The 23,796-nt window shown below is 47.5% G+C and overlaps 1 protein-coding gene across 1 annotated transcript in view; it reads right to left on the bottom strand.

The window, feature by feature from the left end:
- Nucleotides 1-1,584: 1,584 nt before the first annotated feature.
- Nucleotides 1,585-23,796, bottom strand: part of SMARCC1 (SWI/SNF related, matrix associated, actin dependent regulator of chromatin subfamily c member 1) — a 90,635-nt gene continuing 68,423 nt past the window's right edge. The window contains exons 25-28 of the mRNA XM_037384268.1: nucleotides 22,518-22,652; nucleotides 18,534-18,792; nucleotides 5,321-5,497; nucleotides 1,585-3,654 (exon numbers count right to left, since the gene is read on the bottom strand). Coding sequence (XP_037240165.1) covers nucleotides 3,569-3,654; nucleotides 5,321-5,497; nucleotides 18,534-18,792; nucleotides 22,518-22,652 — 657 coding nt within the window. The 3' untranslated portion in view covers nucleotides 1,585-3,568. The remainder of the gene's footprint in view (nucleotides 3,655-5,320; nucleotides 5,498-18,533; nucleotides 18,793-22,517; nucleotides 22,653-23,796) is intronic.

The following is a 23,796-nucleotide window of genomic DNA, read 5'->3' as shown; positions in this document are numbered from 1 at the left end:
AGCTTCTTAGGAACCCCGTGGTGGGGCTGGGACCACCAGACAGGTCCCGGCAGGGAGCTTTAGGAGACAAGTGCTGGCAGGGGAGCGAATGCCCATACCCGTTCCATTGCCCCTCCGGGCGCACTCACCCGCGTGTCAGATCGCCTGGCTCCGGCAGCATCAGGTTCTTCAGCTGAAGATGCAACGCCCCCCCGCCCCCCCAGCAGTGGGGATTAGTGGGGGACAGCAGGTTGTCTGGGGGACAGAAGGGCTCAGCACTGAGCAGGTGGGCTCCCATTCACCCTAATGACACCCTGGGCTCCAAACCACCCTACCACAGTTTCGGAGCAGATGCTGAGCCAGTGTGGAAGAGCTACAGTTTAGAGCCCTGGCCGAAACACATCGTGAGGCTGTGAACAGAAGGGATTTGCTCTCTGTAGCCCTGTGCCAGCCTGTGCCACCCCACACCACTGCAGCCTGAGCGACCCCAGCCCCTCACCGGCTGTGGGATCCAGCCAGCCACGCGTGCTCCAAGCTGCACCTCAGGCTCCGCTCAGCACCACCTTCTCATCGCTGTCACGACAGCAGCCCAGCCTTAGCCCCTTCTGCGGCCACAAAGGCCGGTAAACAGAGAAAACAGTTCAAAAACTGGGCTGTGATCCACCGTACTCTCTGCATTCCTTAGGAAAAAGGTCTTCGTTCGAGGCAAGAGGAGGAAAAACAAGTCACGGAGGGTGCGGCAGGATGGGACGAGCCGTGCTGAGGACATCAGCAAAGGCACCAAGAACCTCCGGCCCTTCCCACCTGCCCCAAGCAGCAGCAGCACTAAGGGGCCCACCAAGGCAGAGCTCAGCACCGGCCCCCAGCCCCGGAGGTCCCCACCCCCCTGCCCTTCCTTCTTCAGCCACAGGGAAGGGGGGACCGCGGGCATCACGCATACAGGATGCCCAGGAGGATGCTTCTTGCTTCTTCAGAGGAAAAGGCTCTTACTTGGTGAAGCAGCAGGAGCATTTAGAATGTAATCCAGATTGGATTCCCCGTTTCAGTTTAATCAAAAAGGCAAACTATCCTGGCAGCCTCTGAAGCCCTGTGGGAGAGGACAAAAGATCTGAACAGGCATCTCAATTAAACAATTAACAGCAAAGCCAGTACGAGAATAGAGGAACAGTGGGACCCTGCGCGGTCAGCGCAGCCAGTCCTCCTCTATGACAGCCTGCCCTGCAGAGGACTCCTTTCAAGTGTGGGATTCGACTGGGAACACAAGCCTGAGCAATCACCCAAGCTCGCGCAGCAAGGCAGTGGGAAAGTAGGAACCAAACAGAAATAATCCCGTTAGGCCTCAAAACACTGTTTTAATCGTCCACATTCATTAAGCTTTTAAAATCTGAAACGCCGTTGTCCAAAGCGGCAGATCGCCGAGTGCACTGTGAAGGGCCTTCGCCCACCTGCGTCGCTCTGGTGTCCCCAGCCGGCCGGTAACCAGCCCCGGCTCCACACCTGCCCCATCGCAGTCAAGACGCAGCCCCAAAACAGACCTGGATCGTATTCAGAACTCCCACCCACACTACACAGGGAGGGGAAAAGGAGACTCCAGACAAACCGGCACAAGCTTTGTACAAAAACCACTTTTTTTTTTTTTATTTCACAAAATTGGGTGGCTGTGTTGCAGGAATAAAACCGGCCCTATACATAGGATCAGATGAAAAAGTCAGCACATGTATTATTTATACAGAAACACAACAGTGTCAAGAATTCAGGTACTCTGTAGGATCATCACTAGTACAGTAAAAAATAGTCTCCATCTGGATCCTTTATATTTGAAGTTGATCACGCTAAAAACAACCTGAGGTTATTCTAAACTGGACTACGGTCTGAACCAGAAAATCCCATGCTCACCCCAAAGACCTGGAGGGAAAGGTAACATTGGGGATGAAATTCCGCTGTGGGAGGTGGAAGGCAGGCAGGCCCTGACCGCTCTCTGCTAGGCACTGTGGGTTCTGAGAGCTTGGCGGTGGGAAGCATCGCTCCTAAGCCCTGGAAGTAACCAGGCTGTGGCAACGGGCTGAGCGCGCAGCGGGTGTGCGGACAGCCCAGAAATGGTCACTGCACCATGCTCATGTGCGCTCAGGACCGGGGAAGTTCAACCATTAACATTGATGAGGCAATCACCTGAGTGCTCTTCAAAGCAATTTTTTTTTTTTTTTTTTTTTTTAAAAAAACCGTTTAAGTGGTTCTGTAGTTTCAGGTTATTTGGGAGACCTCTGCCCAGTCAAGCCTTAGCCCACCCCTTGCACTCGGTTGCTGAAGGCCACCCTCTAAATAAACAAGCAGCCTACAGAGCTCTGGCATGGAAACCTGTCAGAGCCTCTTAACGCCAGGAAGAGAGCAGAGAACCCGAACCACAGACAGCAGAGGACTTTCTGCAGTCAGTACCGATGAGCAAACAGCAGTCCTGGCAGCCTGGAGGTGTGTGCCGGCAGCACTGCGCTGCTGGTCCTGCTCAGCGAGCACTCCCGATGTGCCCACTGCAGCCGTGCCCGCCCCCGGCCAAGGCAGCTCCACGAGCAGCGGCGATGGGTGCGCTGTCCCGGGGACATGTACCGCGGCCGCCAACCCCACCTCGGCTGTCTGCAGGAGGTAGTTCTGGCATTCGCATCTCAGCCATCCCAACCCAACCCCGTATGCTAGCACTTCTTCGCTATCTACTTTTTTTTGTTTTGTTCATTTTAAAAAGTAAAAAGTATATGCTCCAAAAAGAGGGACTAAAAATCATGGTTTTATTCCTCAGTTGGCTACTGTACCAAACTACTCGGGGAAGGTTCAACTACCACCTTCAAAGGCAAAAGAAAGGTAAAAACCGGAGCAAGAAAACTCCTACCATTGAGTGGTTTTATTCCAATTGATTCACTCCTGGCTTCATTCGCACTGGATCAACATTTTCTTTAATAAGTTAGCGAGGCAGCCCCAGGACTTGGCTACTGTCCTTAATGATCAGATAATCGGTAATGAACACGGCTGGCAACCCTGCACCTTCTGTGCTACAGCGCACCCTTGGTTTCCTTCTCTGCTCAAACACTGGTTTGACATCCCATCTTGATGCTTTGCTCTACCCGGAGAACCCAAAACATTAAATCACAGGCAGAGTGGGCATGCGCTACATCCTAAAGCTCAGTGAATGCCTCCACCTTAGAAGCGTGTGGATTTTTTTTTATTTTTATTTTTTACCCTCCTCAGGAGAACCCAAAGCTCAAAACACCAAGACGAAAGAAACCAGACCCGAGCACGCTCTGGGAGGCAAGCAGACCAAGGCGTAAAGGACTTCCCACCAGCAACATGGAGGCACTACTGGCATCTTTGATCTAAAGCTTTCCCAAAGGAGTGCCAAGTACTGCCAGGTTACGAGCGGTGGGGAGAGGAAGGAAAAAAGATGCTGTGTATATGTGCTTGTATACGTGTATGTATATGCGCACATACATGACTGGGGCAGGCCAACGGGAGGCGAAAACCTCCCAAGGGAACAGAAGGTAACTGAGGAATTCATTTTTGGTCACCACTACGTTGCTGTAGAAGTTCCTTCTTCCTTGACTGCTTAGGGAGTGGCTGAGGCCGGCGGGGCTCCTGCCGGAGGTGGGGTCACCCCTTCCGGGGGCGGAGGTGGCTGTGCAGGAGGGGGATCTGCAAAAAAAACCAGCAGAGAAACAGTGAGCAGGACACTGGCAGGGGCTGAACACAGAAAAGGAACCAGGTGCCAGCTCCCAGATGTCTGTGTGCCATGGGAGACGTGGCTGGGCAAGGAGAGAGCAGCAGGGACTGGCCCCAGAGATGGCCACGAGCGCGGCTCCCCCGTCCCTTAAGCTTCACACGAAGCTCCACTGCGTGTTTTATTGTGCTTTTCCACAGCTGGGTGCTGTGTGGACTCTGAAAGAAGAAGAAAATTCTCATTTTTTTAACAGAAAAGATGACAGGCATGCAGCTCAGTGGCTGGCAAAGTTCACGTGACGCAACTTTCTGAGCTGGAATTAGCATTTCTCATCTCCCAGCTCTGTGCTTGAGCCTTTAGATTATGGCTCTTTTCAGTTCAAAATAGATGGAACAATAGATTTCACATAAACAGAGCCTGCACTTAAGCTCTGAACAGCATATGTAGGTTAAAGCAGAGGAATCTACAGATGCAGCAAGTAGTAGGAGGAAAGAAACGAAGGATACAAAAGGCGGGCTTTCGTGCACAGAGAGGAGATGCTAATGGAACATGACTGACTTGTTTAGTAGGGGAGAAAAGAAAAGAAATTAAGATAAGGGAAGACAGCAAGCAGGAATACAACCTGACATAAGATATTCCCAGAGGCAGAGACTCAGGAAAAGAGAAGGAAAGCTTAGTAAAGCTAGAACACCAAAAGAATAAGGAGCAAACGTGTGAACAAGAATAGCATTGGAATGGAGTATTTCGTGCTTGTGCTGGTTCACACCAGTGAGTCAGTGCTCCTCAGCCACTCACTTCAGCTGAAGCCAAAATGGGATAGCTTTTCCAAATTCTTTTTTGGGAGAGGTACTACAAGCGATTACAATTCCTGCCTGTCTGGTCACAGTTACGCTGCACAACGTTTCTGGGGTTACAGCTGCTGTGCTGAAGCAGACCAGCAGCTTGTCTCAGGCTGCAAATAACAGACAGTTTTTTCGAGGCAGATTTTCGGCAGAGCAGCCCACACCAGCCACGCCAGCTCCTCCTCTGCTTTCTGGGCTCGGCCACACTGTCACGCTCATTCAAGTATCACCCACACAGTGGCTACTGACTTCAGCTGCTTTTTTTTTGACTGGCATAAATCAACTTCATTTTCGGAGGTGTACATATTTATGCCATCTAAGGAATGTTCCCAATATACCTTTTGCTTCTTCCTAATTAGAACTTCCTCTCCCTAATTTCACAGCGCTAAGTTTTCTGTACAGTAGTGTTGAACTGAACTACATTCTGACCTCCACTATTTCATGATTTAGATATAGTTAATTCCTGAGCCTCTACTGTGCATTCATTCTTCCAGACTAAGTCAGGAGAGGTTTTTGATGATGACCACAGAGCCTCAGTGTCATTAGAGAGAAAGTAAGAGATGTTATGAATAAAATAAAGGACAATGAGTATGTTTGGATGCCTAGAGGGGAGACAAGCACTTAAAGCTTCAAGCACACCTCTGGCACCAGCCTTTGACAGCCACCGTGCACAGATCCTATTATTCCTGCAGCAGATAAAAGAGGTTTCAACTGTAAAAACTTTTCCAGCAACAAGGTGAATGACAGAAAAGCCACACCAGGTATACTCAGAAAGGTTTCCTGCAGGAGATCCACTTACACATGCCATTTGGAGCTGCTAGAGGAACGCGAGGTCCAATTAGATTTCCCGACATCGGTGACATGCCAGGTGGGGGGGGCCCGGCGCCGGCTGGGTGGATGTTGGCTGACACACTCGGCATCATCCGGCCCGGCATGGGCTGTCCAGGCATCATTGAACCAGGCCCCGGCATCTGACCTGCAAGAGCAGCCAGGAGACAGGACCGTGAGACATGTGAAACACAGAGGTGATCTGAAGAGCAAACCAGAGCCCAGTTGTTCCCTGAGCAGCAAGGGGAAGGAAAAAAAAGAAAACAAGCCTTGTGCATGAGAGCTGGCTCTGTACTTGCCCCGAACCCCAAAGGAAATGCCGTTTCATCCCCCCAAGCCAACCCCCTCCCTCAGAAGGGCCACAGGGCGCTGAGCTCTCACGAACGTCGGCACGAGCAGTGAGCGGAGGGGAGCAGCGAGCAGAGGGGAGCACTCACAGCCAAACCCCAGCGTTTCAGGGGAACCCCTACGAAAAGGGCATTCAACAGCAACAGGAGTGAAGGCAGGGGACACAAACTGCACTACAGCAACAAGGCATCAAAATAAGGGCACTTGATGAAAAAGAGCAGCCGCAAAGCCTGACGGATTAAATTAATGGGAGAACTGGAATCATACAGTTAAGAATTCGATGTACAGAAGTTTCTACTCTTAAACCCTGTGTTCTGATGTGAGGGAGGGTTCCAACGAGCCTTCCTGACAGAGCAGCTCTGTAGGAGACCGTTATGTTCCAGCTGCATAAAGGAACTGTCAGAATCACCCAGCTTTGGACACCTACAACTTGCTGATTGATGCTTTAAAACCTCATCTGAAGACATTATTTTACATAATCCAATTACATTTACTTTTACACACTTACATAAAGTTACACTATTTCAGTTAGAAAAGCAGCTATTAGCCACAGATTGTAAAGGCTGCCTTCAGAAGAGCTCATTCCACCCCAAACCTCAGGCAATTATGTGAAATAAAGTGCAACGACAGAACCCTTGAACAAAAGAAAAAAAAAAAAAAAAAAAAGGCTCAACGTACATGAAAAGCATCACAGCCACACCAGCTGTTAAAAGCCAAGGAAGTGGGAGCGCTGGATTTGGGACCAAGGCAACACTTTAGCATAAACACTATTAACTCTTACTTATGTTCAGCTTCCAAACAAGAGCTTTGATTAGTATTTTATTGCTATCTGTTACTTCCATTTTCTAGGATGTCAGGAAATTGCACCAGCTCACAAGCTCTTGCCTGAAACAGGTGGGTTGCAGATCCTGGCGAGCATCCTCCAGCTGGAGGGAGGACCGTGTGGCTCCACCAGCAACTCTGCACAGCCCCAGCCGCCAGGAGACAAAGCAGCCTAAGACAGAGCTTGGCCGAAGAGGAAACACTGGGCTGCTCTACGCCTGAATGCTTGGGAATTTATGACCTAGACTAGTAATAATCTGCATTTTAAAATAACCCTGGTGATGAAAAGCAAACCCTGCTCTTTGGGAAACCGTCACTACTTTAGTGCCTGCACAGACACCTCTGCCTGAGGGCCACATCCCACCTTCTCACAGAGGTGAAGTCCACCAGCCATTCCAAATCCTTCTCCATCCTTGCCCTGAAGACAGCTCCCTAGCCACTGAAGAGCGCTCCAAGCGTGCAGGAATACCTACCCAACAACAGCCCAAAAAGCAAAAATGCAACAGAGATGAACTCGCTCCCCTTCCCTGGTGGCTGGTGCCTTTGCTAACCCAGCAGGTCTGCCCTGCCCAGCCACAGCCCTCCAGAAGATGCACATCTCTGATACAGAAAGCACTTGGCAGATGGTCCCTGCCTGCAGCTCCATGGCACTTTAAACCGATAACCTGCTCTTTGAGAAAGACAGGCTATCCTTGCCAAAGGGCAGGGCAGGATGACAGCGTAAACAAGTACTTGCTTCAAAACTGGAGCCACGAGAAGTCCCAGTGCAAAAGAATCTAACCCACCACAGCACAGTGGCTTCATATGGTCCTGGAGATCTGTGGCAGAGGTGCTGATCCACCTTAAATTCACAGGGACTCCGAAGCACCAAACTGTGAGAAGGCAGAGCCCCGTGTGCTGGCCGGGCTGCCTGGCCACAGCAGCAAGGCCAGCACCACCAAAGCATCAGGTAGGAAGCTCTACCGAAACCATCAGATTTCTCAAACGTTTACAGAAGAGCTCTGAAAATTTATGCCTGGCCACACTCCATTGCTGATCAGTGGCCTGCAGTGCACATCACGGCATTTCCATCACTATACATTAAAGAGCAGCAGCAGCAGCCAAGCAGAAAAGCTGTGTACATTGGAGCCTGTAATCCCCTCCTTTGTCCCCACTATTAGCAAAATATTTTCTGCTTTGGTGATGGTGAATTGGTGGTTTTGAAGAAGCCCCTTGGAATCCTCATGCCTCCAGCCAACAGCCTAAAGAAGAAAAGGTGGGACAGTTCCTAAAATGACATGGCCTGCCTTTGTGGGTAACTCAAGGTGACCAAGCCCCATACACAGGAGCTCCAGTGGCTGGTTTCCCTTTTGCAGACAAGTTGTGTGGGACATTCCTCACCGTGGCCCATTCCCCTCGCCCTCAGCAGCAGCAGGCTGTACGAGGACAGAAGCGTTATCGCCGTCACAGAAGAACCTGGGTTGGAAAGGACCTCGGGAGGTCTCTGGTCCAACCTCCTCTCGTAGCAGGGTCAGCTCTGAGGTCAGACCAGGTTGCTCAGGGCTTTGTCAGGACCCAACTGATACCTAAAAGCACCAGGAATGGAGCCCAAACCACCTCTCTGTATGTGTTCCAGTGCTTAATCTCCTTATATCCAGTTGAAACTGGATAGTGAACAGTGTTCCAGCTTGTGTCTCTTACTCCCACCACAAACCCCTAAAGGCCTGTCTGTCTCCTTGACAAACCCTCCTCACAGGTAGTAGAAGGGCTACCTTAAGGGTAGGTCCCTCCAAAGCCCTCCCCTCCCCAGGCTGAACCAGCCCAGTCCCCCCAGCCCCTCCGAGGGGAAAGTGCCCTTGGACCATCTTTGGTGGACCTCTGCTGAACTCACTCCAGTTTAATCCATGCCTTTCTTATACTGGGGGGCCCAATCCTCCAGATGTGCTCTACCAGCTGCCGAGCAGTGGGAGGATAATCATCCCCCCGGTCTGCTGCCTGCCCTCCGGGGATGCTGCTGGTCCCTGCCAGCTCATGCTCAGCCCGCCGCCCACCAGGACCCCCGGGGATGCTGCTCGGGGTTAGTCCTCCCAGCTGCGGGACTCAGCATCTGTCCTGGCTGAATTTCACTTGGCTTCTGTCAGCCCGTCCCTCCAGCACATCCACAGATAATACGCAGATAACCGAAGATTTAAGCAGACACGGCATGAATTTACTGCTGCCAGCATCTGCGCATCTGTTTTGGTCCAGCTCACTCCGAGATGAGGACTGGGCAGAAAGGGCATGGCAGGCAACATGAACACACTGTCACTGAAAGCAACAGCCAGGCACTGGCTGAGACTTAAAGACACAGTAATCTATTAGTATTAGAAGTGGGTTAAGAGCTACAGGACCAGCGCCGCTGACAGACAAACGCCGCTGGGTTTGCGAACAGCCCAGCCGCTGCCCGCCTGCAGACCCTTTGCAGTCGGTTCTGCGCTAGCGCTGAGCTTCTGGGAAACTTCACCCTGCAGCTTCAAACACACGCGCGGCAGACAGACAAGCAAACAGCTCCCCTCATGCTGCAAGGCTGCCTACGTGCAAGGACCCAGCTGGGGGCACATACAAGCCCAGCCCAAACAGATGAGCTCTGGAGCACAGCCTGTCTGGATACGCGGCCGCAAAGGGCAGCTGGTCAAGCTCCAGAAGTCAGGATTTTCCCCAACGTGCATGAGGCAGATGTGGGAACTTCTGACACACCCGATGCTATGTGATGACCGGCAGCACTACAGTCACAGCATATGAAACAGCAGCCTGGATTTCAGTTGCTGGAAGTTCTGGGTGAAATATTAAAAACAAAATGTGTGAAGAAAAAAAAAAAAAATCCCATATCAGTAGTAATCTCAATTCCTACAGAAGGGGGCTGATCTGGCCACTTCAGTGCTGATGCCCTGTTCTCTTCACCTGTGAAATGTCCCGACGACTTCAACTCAAAGTAGTTACTTTCCAGGAAAATTTTCTATTCTTCTGCTCCATTTACCTGTGCAAGTAGTCCTCCAAGAGTAGCTTCTATCTTCAGCAGCTGCTTTTGCAAATATAAGCCTATTCCTGTGAGCCCAGAGCAGAGAACCACTGCAGGCTGGTCTCGCTTCATAGGCAACGAGGGAATTCGAGCATCTGCCTCACCATGCTGACAGGCTGCATAATCCTGGTCAGTTTAAAGCCCTCCAGTGGACTCAAAATAATATTTAATGGAGAAATGGACTCAGCCTAGAGACTTCGGCATACAACTACTGCCCGTCAAGGTACCTGGGAGAAGGTCTGTATGGTGGAAAGAAGCAGACAGCCTATTACATAGGAAGTATGGGAAAAGCAAGTAGGAAGCCTGTATCTAGTATCTATTTGAATCCAGGATTAAAGGTGGCCACCGCAACGCCTACGCTGCCAGTAGTTCCACCGTGGAACTGGCTAACATCAACTTGCAGAGGGCAGGTCGGTGCCTACGGACACACCAGTTCAAAGCAGCCCCCCCCCCAGGCACTGAGTGTCGACACGCCTGAGGTGTGTGGCTGGGGAAGGCTCGATCTGCTTCACCCCGTTTCTTATGGTCTTCATGAAGCATTTGCTGTCAGACCAGAGCCAGGATGTGAGCCACTGGGCTGACCCAGCGCACACACTCAGAACCTACTTGCAAAAAGGCAGGTTTGCCAGAGAACAGAGCAATGGAGCTGGCATACCTGGCTTTAACGCTGGAAACTGTGTCTGGATCTAGACTAGCTCACACAAGCAAGATGAGCACTGCTTCCTCCTCTGCCCTATCCTCATCCTCGTCCCACGCTTTGACTCCAGTGTTGTACTCTGAAAGGGCACCGCACAAGAACAGTGGCCACTTGGTAAGTCAAGAAAACATTACGATGCTCTGAAGAACCCTGGCTTGAGCAGATCTTTCATTTTAATGAACTCCTCCATTTCCAGCCCCCCCCAAAAGGACCAGTTGCAGCTACCGGCACGCAGAGGCAAAGGCAGACCAGCAGAAGCAGGTACAGGGCAACCCAAAGTGCTGGGGGCAGAAGGGCAGCGGGGGCTGAATCTTGCCAGAACCAGAAACTGGGGATAAAATACGTCCCAAAGATGCAGAGGGCTTTGTAGCCAAAGATGATATTCACAGCTATGAGGGATGTTATTTACTGGCAAAATTAAGGTTGATTGGGGAATAAAAAGTGTAAAAACTGGAACACCACAGCTGTGTTTCAGAATACCAGAAAAGCTGAGAACGGAGAAATTCCCAGGCTGGGCGCTGCCACTTGACAGGAGCCTCAACCTCTCCAAGTATAATTTGGCCGTCCTCCTTCCAACACCACATGCCTACAAGAGTCTTGCTGCACTAATGAAGTGATTAATATTAAAAAAAAAACTCTTCTGAAATACCTAAAGCTGGGTCAGACTTACTACAGCCTGGGTGGCTTCACATGAGGTCCTAAGATCTGGCACTGGGCAAGCATTCTGTCACACCTGCAGTGACGCAAAGATTCAAGGACTGTGTTTTATATTCCAGTCAACCACAGTCAAGCTAAAACCACCACGAAACAGAAATTAGATGAACTTCAAAAAAATTTGTTTTATGATAAATTCAAAGCATGTCATGACTCCGGACCTCATAAGAGCGCTCGCTGGGAAGCACCCTCCCACACGGAGTGGGCTGGCTGCAGAGCTTTTTTTTTCTCTCTTAAATCTTGGAGATTGAAAAAGAGGCGGCACTGCAGTTTTTCTGAAGACACCCGTAAGCCAAGAAGCTCCTCTGTGTTTGTGTGCAGGGCTGCCTGCCCATTTTTTGCCTTCCTGGCCCGGTATGCAACTATTTTACCTTAAAGCTAGCTTCGAGTACTTGCAGAGGAACAATCCTATCACCTCTCTATATACCAGAACTCCAAAATGCTGAAGCAGAGCAGTAATCGAGCACTACCCAAACTGGGATTAAGCAAGGGGAAATGACTACCACCACTATGGCAAAAAGCAAGTCTTATTTCTATAGGGACTGTGCGGGTTTTTTTCTCATTTTACAAGAGATACCGCTTCAAGACAGCGGCTCAAGCATAAAATGTGGAAGAGTGACCTACATAAGGGGGAGAGCTTAAAAAACAACAGACGCAGGAAGAGATAAAGCCAAAAGGTTCAATAAAATGAGATTTAGCAGACTAAAAAAATCCTTTACACATTAGAGATGTAGACATTTCCTCATGTGCGCTCTGAAGCATCCCACTATTAGCAAAACTGCCAATTGCAGATTCACATTACAGGGAAAAGGCTCAGGAATGTTTTTTAAAGGATCTTCAAGGTATTTATTTCTATTAAATAAGCCTCTACCTCTATTAAATCTGCTGCTTGAGGGGCACTGGAGTGGTAAAACAGTTTTAGTATTTTTGTTTCACTGTAGCAGCTGACGGGGCATGATGCACAGAGCTTGGAGCCGATTCCAACCCTCCTGCACACCTCTCCCTATTCACCGTTCAGAGAGGAGCTGCAAACGCAGCCGGTGCTACGTGACGGGAGCCTCTCCTTCGGCCAGGATTTCAGACAGGAGCAAAGCAGGCTGCGTGCCGACGTTCCTCTGGCATCTGCAGGGGATGTGCCTTGCTGAAATCTCACTCTTCTACTACTGCATTCATTGTTTCACCATCCTGATAGGGGAACAAGCGGAGTTCCAGGGAATGCCTGCTAGCTTCACTGCAGAGCAGCTCCGCAGCACTGCAAGGTGTGCTCCTTCCCACTGGGAACGGTTTTTGGAAGACCTGGAAATCTGCACTGCTAGCCCCCCTCCCAGCCACAGCCCTCCCTTCGGCACGTCCTCCCCCAACACGCGCTGCAGCAGACAGTCCCTCAGCCAAGAACTGTGAATAATTAACCACAATAACTCATTTAGCATTGCATCTTGGGGGAGAGGCAGAATTTCCACCTCGCTGACAGACCCCGCCGTGGCTCTGTCACTCCCCTCCGGTGTGGCTCACTGGGCGACGACAGCCGAGGCACCGGCATGCCGAAGTCTGACACCTCCGACCGCGCTGGGCTCTCTCCCATAGCCCCCCAAACACTGCCCAGCTGAGGGCTCACCATCATTTTCACACAACAAAACATGTACAATGGAAGATAACTTTGTCAAGAAGCTGCTTAGTGTCTCACACCAGCAAGGACAACCGTTCTGCAGGGCAGCACCACCGGTAACCTCCAAATATTAATGTATCTTCAATAATAAATTTTTGTCAGGAGTTGGGAGCTGCTCAGACCTACCGGAGAAGCTCTGCAGATGTTAAGACAACAGCACAGTGCAAGTCACTAAAATATCATCCAGCACTCCCAGTGGAACTGCTGTCCTGTGGCTGACTCTTATTTATTATTCCAGCCCATAATGCCTCTTGCCTGGCTGGGTTTTCATGCAGTCAAGAATATACCACAAAGCACCCAACGCGGATTTAATGTTTCTGTATTACCAACCACCGTAACACCTTGCAAACCCCACAACCATGCACGTATGACAGCGCTGTGGATGAACACTGCAAACCCATTTACCGCCCATGTGTCTCTGCTGTCCTGTCATCCCACTGCTCCCTGCATGTCTCCTGCCAGCAAGCTCATTACGTATGATGGATAAAAAGAAAGCACTGACAGTTCTTAGGAAATATTTACTAAAAAGGAAGCAAACTCAAAATCCTTATCTGTACCAAAAAAATTCTGGAACTGCAGACAGTCCAATAGGAAAGTAAATCGCATCCGGTAGGCTCAGTTTAAACCCAGAAGTTTTAAATAATGAAATGCACAACACTTACTGGAAAAAATGCAAGCTCCAAATCACTCACAAAGCCATTCTTTTGACTATTTCAACCATTGTCAGAAAATTATGCAAAGTATATTTGGGGAAAAATGAGTTATTGAAGTTACTCAACCAGCTGTAGTGCAAGGTGCGTCCTTACCTCCTCATTCCATTTCTGCTTTGGGTCAGAAGTTATTTACTAGTTGAAAATGCCCCCTGAAGGGAAAAGTTAATGACAGCTATTAATACCTATCTATCACTCTTCCTCCAAGAATTTAAAGTTTCTTGTATTACACACCAGAAGCACAAGGCACTTATTTCACAGATAACCTGAACAGTGCCCAAAGAGAAATCAATAATGTGCTTCCAATGATACAACCAGCAGCAAGGCTGGTAACACATGAAGAAATTGGGATTTTTTTTTTTCCCCCTGTTGTAATTACAAGGTACAGTTTTTCACACTGAAACTGGAACCCAGTTTTATTTTTCTGTTTTGAAAGTCTTCCCTCCAGAGAAAAGGAGAGAATAAAATAAGCTCAGTCAAAAAAAGTGAAAGCAAAAATGTGTGAGAGGACCTAGCAACGGGACTCGTGTGAAATCAGTGCTGGTGTCTCAGAATGTCAACACACTTCTGGTCAAGGGGGCTGAGCAGAGCCTCATCACACCCAGGTCCCAGAGGACCACCTGAAGGCAGCCGGACGCAGAGCGCAGGCTTGCACTGCAGGAGGCATCAAGTGAAACCCCATGTTGTGGCAAACTGGTAACAGAGCCCTACTTCAAGCTCAAAGCTTTAACCACCAATCCACGTCGCCTGCTACGACTGGCAAAATGACCACTAACTCAGACCCAGAAAGAAAAGCCCTGGGAGAAGCAGCAAAAGCTTCTACCGCACCTCCCTGGCTATGCGTTGCACGCTGTCCACTGGAAAATGTTTGCTTTCTGTGGAATCTGCCCACCACTCCCCTCTCTGGAGGGGCTCTCCTGGCTCCTCTCCCACCGAACCTGCCCAGGGGTGCTGGCCTCTGGGCTGATTTTGGCTCTTCAGTGTGTCCTAAGGAATTCTGCAGCCCAGCAGAACCGGGCACGGCCATGCCCGTGAGAAGTGGCTCACTGCTGGAGACGTTCCCCACCTGTGTCCAGAGACCGACGGCCAAGCTAAACAAAGCTCTTCTGGAAAAAAGCTTCACTGTTAACTTCTAGCTAAGAGATGTGGCTTAACTGCTTCTGCCTCTGAATCCAGAAAGGCTGTAAGCAGGATTTATTTTTTCCTCCCCTTCCATTTATAAATGTCTTTTCAGATCTTTTCATCACTGTGCTTCCTACCATCTCTTCAGCTTTTGCCAATCACTTTAAAGACATCCAGCTTAGCATGTTGTTCACGGTCTACTGAACCAACAGTTACACTTTTAGTCACTATTAAGGTCAGAAATATGTTTGAAAACCTCAGTGAGGACCAAGGTAAAGCCTGGAGTTAAAGCCACACAGCGGAACAGGCAATGGTGTCACGTGTTTCCCCCTGCAGCCTCTGGAAGGCTGCCCACCTGCCCACCGGTGCCCGTCACCGCAAGCTGTGTGGGGACCTGTCTCTAACACCACCTGAACGGGTCAGTTCTTCCCGCAGAGCTGCTGGACAGACCAGCAGGCAGCACCTGTCTCAGTCTCCAATAACATCTTTATACCCGAATGAAGAATAACCCCGTGGCATTCATCACTGAGGTTCCTCAGAACTGGCAGGTTGTTAGGGGAGAGAAGCTGGGAAGTCCTCCTTACAGCCGCATGCCAGGCTCTGCACTGGGAAGCTGTACGCCAACAGCTCTGAAGCCAGAGATTCATCGACAGGACTAAGATGGGCAAAAAAAGACCTTTCAGATTTTTTCTGCAAGTGTATCTCATCCTTCCCTAGCAGGAAGAACTTCATTACCTCCCTCATCCAAGGTTCAGCATCTCCACCAAGAGTGCAGGAGACTGATGGGCAGGCACGCAGTCAGGGAATTAACAGATTTGTGTTTTGTTTGTGGTTTGTTTCAAAGGATCCCAAATTAGCACCTGAGCAGGAAAAACTGCTGCTCATCTAATGTTTGTACAGGTCTGTCGTGAAAGTATTGGACTATTAAAGCTCCAAGATTCACAAGTCCAATAAATACACCACAATTGCCCTAAAAATGTGAAAGTCAAGGAAATACATAGAATACAATAGAAGTTCTGTAGTACTTACCACAGATTCAACGTGACCAATGTGATGCAATAAGGGATTATCTTTTAAACTTATATAATACATGGTGTGTGAGCGTACACAAAATGCAACTGCTGAGAGTTTCAGCACGTCAGGAAGATTTCTGGAGACTGCTGCATGCAACAGAGGGTATTTCCAGCAGAGATTCCCTCTGTGATGATGTCCTGATTTGTCAAGGAAAGTCAAACTCCAGACATCTTAGAACTACCTAAACAGAGCCAGTTTGTGAGTGACTCTCTGTGCGGACTGAAGGGTCCCTAAGTGACTGTTTACACCCCCCCAGGGCTGGCTCTGAGTTTAAGTGCTGAACTCACTCGAGGAAACTGGGCTTTTCCATTTTCTCCCCTGCCCTGAAGTTGCACAAACTCCACTGTGAAGCTGAAGGGCTCTGGCACTTGCGGACTTCCCAAGCATTCCTAACCAACTTCCACCAAAATGCCTGAGGAAGAGAGGCTGTTCTGCTTTCTAAGCAAGATCCATTGGGATGTGGCAGACAGACTCTCTTCATATTTCAAAATATCTTCGTGTTTGAGGGGGTTTGCCTTCAGACTCTCCAAGGACCTCTGAATTCTCACCTTCACAAAAATACCAAACTGGCAAACTGCCAGGCTGGGTGAAAGGCACGGCCCCAGCCCCGTACCTGCAGGGCACAGCACAGCACCAGGTGCCTCCCTGCCGCTGGAGCCTGCATGCTGCGCCTCATCCATCAGCTTGCTGCTTTCTAACAGGAGGGGTGGTGGCGGTGGAAAAAAAAAAAATCAACCTATCAACTAACTTTAATCAAATTTGAAAGAGACGTACTAATTAACACATACCACACTCCCCACAATACACAATGAAAGGGATCACTGGGGATATAGAGGGCCTGGATGATTACGATGGGGCTGAAGTAATAAGGTATTATGTGAACCAAGGATGTGAATATATTAGAAATCAAGTTTTATTAGTCCCCTAGTGAATACAACAATGCATCTAATCTAGTTACATTTTCAGTCTCAAAAGCAGCTTGTAAGTAAGAGCTAGTCTAATGATATGCAACAATTCCCTTCTTTAATCTGTTTTCAATTTGCTATTTTTCCATTTCACAGAATTTTTCTTCATTCTACAGCTAAGTGAATAGACCTAAGTTGTCAATACAGCATACAACAGACAAATCTAGCTGTGGTATTATTTGAATCTAAAAAAAAATAGACCATATTTTATCACACTCCCAATTCAATTTCAGCAAAAGGCAAACCAGCTCCCAAAACAATGTCAGCATTTTTTTTCCCCAGAAGTGCACAATGAAGCCATGAACTCACTGACTCTGGTCCCTTAAAAAGATAGTTACCTTAAGCACCTAGACAACGAACTCTTACTTTCCTGTCCAATTAGCATTACTCCACATCTGTTGATTGAATCAAGTTTTATTATGGCGGAGATTCACGAAGTTGGATTAGATGACTCACATTTTCATGCTCATCTGCAAGTCCTGCTCATCTATTATTCACTTGATTCTTTCCCAAACCATACACCTAACACAGGTCCTTTCCCAAGATGAGCACCCAACCGCCTGCATGCTTCCCGTTACCAACTCCTATTTTTTGATTACAACACTCCAAACCTCTTGGCTTCTTCAGCAGCAGCCTATGCATAATCTTCCAAGATATTTTCAGCTAATAAACGATCGGGTCATCTTTTAGGTAAGATTTTGGTCAAACAGCTGAAAATTGGCAAAAGCTATTCTCCTTCGCTGTGCTCTAGCCCTACCATCAGGTTACTACATCCTAGGTGGTCTATTCTAGTTCGAATTATCATTTCAACAACATTAGCAAGTACAGGAAAGCTGCCAATTCTAACTCCCATAAACAGCTTCACAGCAAAAATGCAGGATTTCGTAGTCCCGATCCCTTTTAACAGTACAATAGCTTAAAGGTGAGACTGCAACTACTTGTTAGCAACTTAGTTACTTAACAGTAGGGCTGTTAGTTTTGCCATTAAGCACAAAGAGTTGTTTTGAGTAAATGGCAGGAATATTTTTTATGCCCAGTGGATGCTGTTCCTCCTCCTCAGGCAAGGCACAGTCACATCATCACCTAATTTCTCCACCCTTTGGTATTAGGAGTATCTCCACCCTTGGAGATATGCAAACCTCCAAGGACAAGTCCCTTGCAATCTGATGCAACTGGCCTTGCTCTGAGCCCCAGGCTGGACTGGAGACTTTCAGGTGACTCTCCTGACCAACATGGTGCTGCCACTCTCATCGGGCATCAAGCGCTACCAAAGGGTAGAAGGCAGGAACGGACTGGAATCAGGTGTCCTGCCAAAAGGAAACTGCTTAAGGAGCTTCCTCCCTCTGCTTCTTGGTCCAGTCCCTTCCCCCAAGTTATTTTTTTACACTGCTAGGTGTGTCATGAACTAGAAAATCTGAGGGAACGATTGCTTTTGAAGGAGCACCACTGCTCAGATCACTTCACGTAAAAAAAAGTCCAAGGAAATAAAAAAAAAAAAATCTAAAACCATCTGAAAGTGATACTCAGGGGCAGCTTGGGTTTCTTTGTTTTGGTTTTGTTTTTTTCTTTTTAATTTAGAGCTTGACTGTCTCCAGGGATGGAGACTCCACAGCCTTGCTGTGCAATCTGCTCCATGGTTTGACGACCCTCACAAGAAAAAAAGTATTTTCCTGTGTCTGGGTGGAATTTCATGTATTTCAGTTTGTGCCCATTGCCTCTTGCCCTTTCACTGAGAAGAGTCTGGTGCTCCCTTTCACTCCCTCCTTTTGGGTAATTCATACCTCCTCCCCAAAGTCCATCCACACATCTGGTACAGGGGCAAAAGCTACAAAACCAAGCTGCAGTGCAAGCAGAGCTCTTCCTTCTAGCAAACCGCGTTTTATTACAAGCAGCACCATTGTAAGACACTATGTAACACAGACCACCCGTTACACCTCCTCCAATCCTACCCAGCAGTACCTCTTCCTCCCAGTTTACTCTGTCACAAACGGTGATTAACGTAAGGGGATTTGCTCCTTGCAACCCTTACCTGGCTGTGGTGGGTGAGGCGGTGGCATCTGGTGGTGCATCATAGGGTACGGTGGGGGCTGCTGATGGGGCAGTAAGCCTGGATGTGCTGGTGCCCCAAGGGGGTTCATCCCAGGCCCACTGGAGTGCTGGTGAGACTGCTGTGGGTTCTGACTGTGCTGCTGCTCCATTTGCTGACGAGCCCTCAATTCAGCATATTTCAGCTGCTCCATGTGGAAATTCTGGCGCTCCGTCAGCAACTGCTGTCTCTGCTGCTCCAACTATGGCAGAAGCAGAGGAAAAAGGCAACGTTAAGAACTATATATTTAAGATGTGTTTCTACAAATCAAGTTCCTATCCTACTGATACACAGCTGCCTGATTTCCAGCATGTTTTAGTAAAGGGTCCAGGCTGTTTTCAGGCTGGAACAGATGAACTCACCTTGTTCATCTGCACCTGAAGAATCGCACAGTAATACAACATGGTACTCAATGAGCACTGTGCAGAGCATTCAGCCTCAGCACAATTCTAGAAGAAACTGTAGGTTTTCCTCTCAGTCTTCTGCATGTTGCAATGAGGGAGAACAGGAAACTGAAGAGGTTTTTCTAGGGCAAGCCCAAAGCAGAACATGTGTGCAACAGCACAGGCTCTGTGGTTACAGGTAGGACCCTACTCTGTACCTTTAAAGTGTAGGACTCGGACACCATGACAGCCAAACAGCAGGGATGTGCACTATTAAGAAGAGTATTATGTAAAAAAGCTCATGTAATTTAGTCCAATTAACATAAAATAAGCTACTTCATTTAATTATGAAGCCATGTAAAGGATAAGCTAGCCCAAAATGAAAAGACACAAAAAGCTACAGAAAGTATTTCTTACTATTGGGCATTTATATGATTCATCACTCTCCTCATTAAGTAAGTGTATGTCATTTGACTTATTTAAGAAATCACAATGCATTTCTACATCTACTACTTTTAAAGAAATTTGACACATGGATTTGTGTGACTAGTTTACAAATATTTAATGGGTATTTTAAGATATACTCCATAATTTCTCTGAAAAGCAGGTTGCCAAGGAGACTTCCACATAGCAGAAGTTCTCCACAAATCCCAAAGCTCCATCAATACTTTGTGTAGCAGTTTGACTGCTGACAAAGCACGGATGAAAACAGAGTACTACAGAGCGCGCATTCACCAGGAGAACCAGATGGGGACAGAGCTAATGAATAATACATACTCCTTGTTGGGGGCTGGTTTTCTGCATGTAGGGACTACAATGTGATTATTCATGCTGCCATGACTCCTTTTTCCTTGACCATTCTGATACGTTAGCAGGAAGAACTTAATAAAATGAAGAGGCACATACACCAATGGTGTAATCGTGCATGTGTGGAAACAGATTCCGTAGGTGGCAGGCAGTTCAGAGAAGAATTACTGCAAATGACCCAAACCAAAAGCTTAGGCAAGAAGTACAGCTACACCATACTTTTCATATTCTTTTTATACTCTCTTGTATTCCTGCTTTGCTCTCTTCATGGTATCCTATCCTGCTACAGTTAAAAAAAAGTCTTTACAAGTATCTCCAAACAGCATCCAGCACCTGAAAATACACTTTGTAGGAAAACCAGTGAAAACCTCCCTTCTACACATTCCCTCTCCTCAGGATGAGAAAAGACATTAGGACAGAGGAATAAGGCACAAACGCAAGTTATAACATGAGCTGGTCTTAAAAATGATGCAGAGCCCAAACCACCCAGTTCTGTCCCAGGCTCCTGCATGTGCTGCCACCACATCACCAGCAGGTTCACGGACACAACCTACAGTCGCACCCCCAGGCTCGCATTCAGACAACTTGCAGCAACATGTTTTCTGGAGGGCAGCCCAGCAGCAGTTTGCATTTGCTTTTCCACTCTCCAGGCTCAGTCACACCTGCCATGGCTGTCAGGCAAGAGTGAGGTACCTTAACAAAGACCAGCACGCATCCATTTGCCACAGGATTTCCCTACACAACCCAATTCAGGAAATTAGCCAGAATTCAGGGTACATATGCATGAATACTACACTCTTTGACGACCTTCAAATTTGCAACAGCATGTTTCTGCGCTGCTGCAAAACGATTCACAATTAGAAGGTAGTATTACAAGCACTTAACGCATACCCATACAATACGCATCACTGTACTACAGTTTCCTCTTCAGCATGCAACTCCTTCCTAAACAGAAAAGACAGCAAGGTTCTGGGTCAACAAGGCTCCTACCAACACAATCCCTGGTTATACAGAGTTGGCAGCGCTGAAATCACTTTAGCTTAAACGCTGAAGTAAATATGTATTGCCTAACATCTAACACCCTCCAGTCTGCAGCGCAGATTTCTTTCAACGCTTAGAATCGCCTTACCTTTACTATAAGAAAAAGCCAGTGCAGCAAATAAGGACATATGCATAAGTGTGCAGTGGCACGAAGGATTTTTTTTTGCTTTTAGTATTTCACTAGATACCCACAATGACAGGTGAAAAGACTGACTTCAATGACCAGGAAGCCAAGGGAAAAATTTATATGCATATTTTCAAGAAGGAAAATGTCACATGCCTCAAAATGGGAAAAAACCCAACCCTGCCACTTACAGAATATAACCTCCAAAGAAAGAAATCTACAGAGAACCTTTTCAAAATAGTTAGGCCCATTTCTTCAGCTGCCAGTCAGTGTCAGAGGCGAACACTACACTGAAATGGTTGAGGATGCTGAGCAATCTAGAAGTTCTTGCTGACATTCTGCTACAAAATAACACAGTTTGTCAAACTATCCATGATTAATGCCAAAATGAGGATGTAAATTCCATTAAATTTACATGGGAGGGCAAATGTGAAAATCCCTGGACTTATGAGTCAATATCTTCAACACATCTAGAGTAATTGCCTATTGACAAAAGAGGAAGCCACACAACAGAAAACATAGATGACTGCTGATTAAAATGAAGTTCTGAGTCATCTCGACAGTAGCTGGAGAGAAACCACTTCTCTGAAAGCCTGTTGAACTATAGATGAAAGAACACTTCGTAATTGATGTGCAATCCAGCCACGGACAGGCAGAGGCAGCTTCTGCCTGATTTTAGGGTTACACAAGTCTCCAGTAAGGTGTCATTAACAGTCCTACAACATAAATACAGCCCTGCTTGGGATGCACCCTATATATACACTCTTAAGTGTCCCCACCACCGTCAGCTGGCTAGACCTCAATCAAGACTCGTGGCCAGGCTTACAGCCTCACTAAATTGAGGACAGAAATTAAGAACCTTCTCACTTAGTTTGCCCAGCTCCTCCTCCTCAGTAGTATTTCATCATTGGATTTCTCAACTCTATTTTGATACTTTTGCGGTCCCCAGGAGCAACCACCTTTACCCACCTCCTGCCATCACTGCTTCTCTTGAAGCTGCTGTTGCCCTCTCCAGCTCAGGCCAGCCACCACCATCACAAAATGAGAAGCTCTTACTGCTGAGCATGCATTCCTTCTGTTACCACATCTCACTCTGAGGACTTCCCCAAGAGCTACTGAGAATGCCCTCCAAAAAAAACCTGAACGCTTGAACTACATGATTAAAACCGAGTCAGGAAGGAAAGGCAGCCGGAGCTGGTTTCCCTTCCCTTAGGGAAGTAAGGTTTCCACTCATTTCACTCTCTTTACAGGGAAAAGCCATTCTTATGTCAGATACCATTCATGTGATAAGGTCTGCATAAAAGCTCCAGACCAATTCCACATTCACACTTAGATGACAGGAGTAAGGATTAGGAAGCAAACCTAGGATACCACCAGTTTGCTGCTTATGGTAAAGAGAAGATGCTAGATGAAGGAGAGGGCTCAGATGTGACTACAGGAGGCAATTATGAATTCTAGCTGAAGGAGAAAGACCTTCGATAAAGGTGAGGAACAGCTGAAGTTGCTAGTTTTCCAGCTGTTAGCATACACAGACCTTTGCAGTAAATGATTTAATCCAGAATCCCTACTTACTGCCTCTTTCTCTCTGTCCATAATGGTTTCCAACTCCTCAAAATGGCGAAGTTTTATCTCCAGCTTCTTCATCTGCGTTTCCACCAAAAGGGCGACCAGGGACTTGATCTTTCTTTCTTCCACTGCTGCTAGGTGCTGAGGAGAAAAAACAGGTTTTTGCTTTACGCACATTACACAAAATAAAGTGCTTTAAAGGGAAGAAAAAAGCCAATTATGCATCTAGCTTTAGCTATCCTATTCCACTTCTGGACAGAAAACAGGGCATTGCATTATCAATCTTGTGCTTGGAACCAGAAGCTCTTGGAAGATTATTAAGCTTTTAATCAAATAAACAGGTGTCAAGTTTTAATACAAGAGGTATTGTGGATGCTCAGTACTCATAAGCAATCCAGCTTTGCTGCAAAGCCTTCCGAGTGCTGTGCAAGAGAGAGCACTTTCAGTGGAAATGCAAATGAGGGAGCAAGGGTACGTTCTACCGAGTCAGCTGTAGGTCATCCAAAAAGCTTTCACCAAAACACACACAGGAGGCTTTTACCTGGAACAACTCACAGAAACCCTGAGATGACTCTTGCCTGCCTTTGCCATTAAAATATTTTTTGCGCAAGTAAATGAGAAGCTATGTATCTAGTTAAGCACATTCCCATTACATGCAGCACCACACCACTAAACCGTAAGCTTTCTTGGCACAGCAGTTCCACCTTGGGCTACAGAGAACTTGCAGAGAAATCTACACAGATATTAGAAGAAACTGTTAAAAAAAATTACATCTCCAGTTTCCTTTTATAACCAGGTTGCACAGTATTCCTACTGCAGAAGAAAGTTGAAGGCAAAACTGTATTTAAACTGCAAAAGTGAAATGCAGGAAAAGGCAAACAGATTTTTTTACAAGCCTTTAGCTTTACACCATGTACATATACACACTTACCCATAAATGATATAGGATATATATGCGATACATGAGACAGCCTACAAAAGTGTTTCACATTCTCCAAGTGTGAAAGGCATGTTAATGATGCCTGCTACTAGCTTTTGTTAAAAGCCTGCTGTTCAAAATGAAAACACACTTAAAACACCCGTCATGGGTACTGCTTGGGAGTCTCTGTGTTAATAAAGAATGTTTCCCCGACCATAGTGTCCAAGCAAAGCCTTGCTGACACATCCAAGGGCTGAGGGGGAAGGAAGGCTGGCTTTTGAGAAGGGAAAGGTGAGGGGTCGAGAGGAAGAAGGGAAAAAGAAAAAGCTGGATCTCATCCAGCCCAAGCTGTCAACAGAGACTCAT

Source organism: Falco rusticolus, chromosome 4 (genome assembly GCF_015220075.1).
Source record: "Falco rusticolus isolate bFalRus1 chromosome 4, bFalRus1.pri, whole genome shotgun sequence".
In the NCBI taxonomy this organism is placed as follows: domain Eukaryota; kingdom Metazoa; phylum Chordata; class Aves; order Falconiformes; family Falconidae; genus Falco; species Falco rusticolus.
The sequence above is the reverse complement of the archived record's forward strand: the minus strand, read 5'-3'. Positions and strand labels throughout refer to the sequence as shown.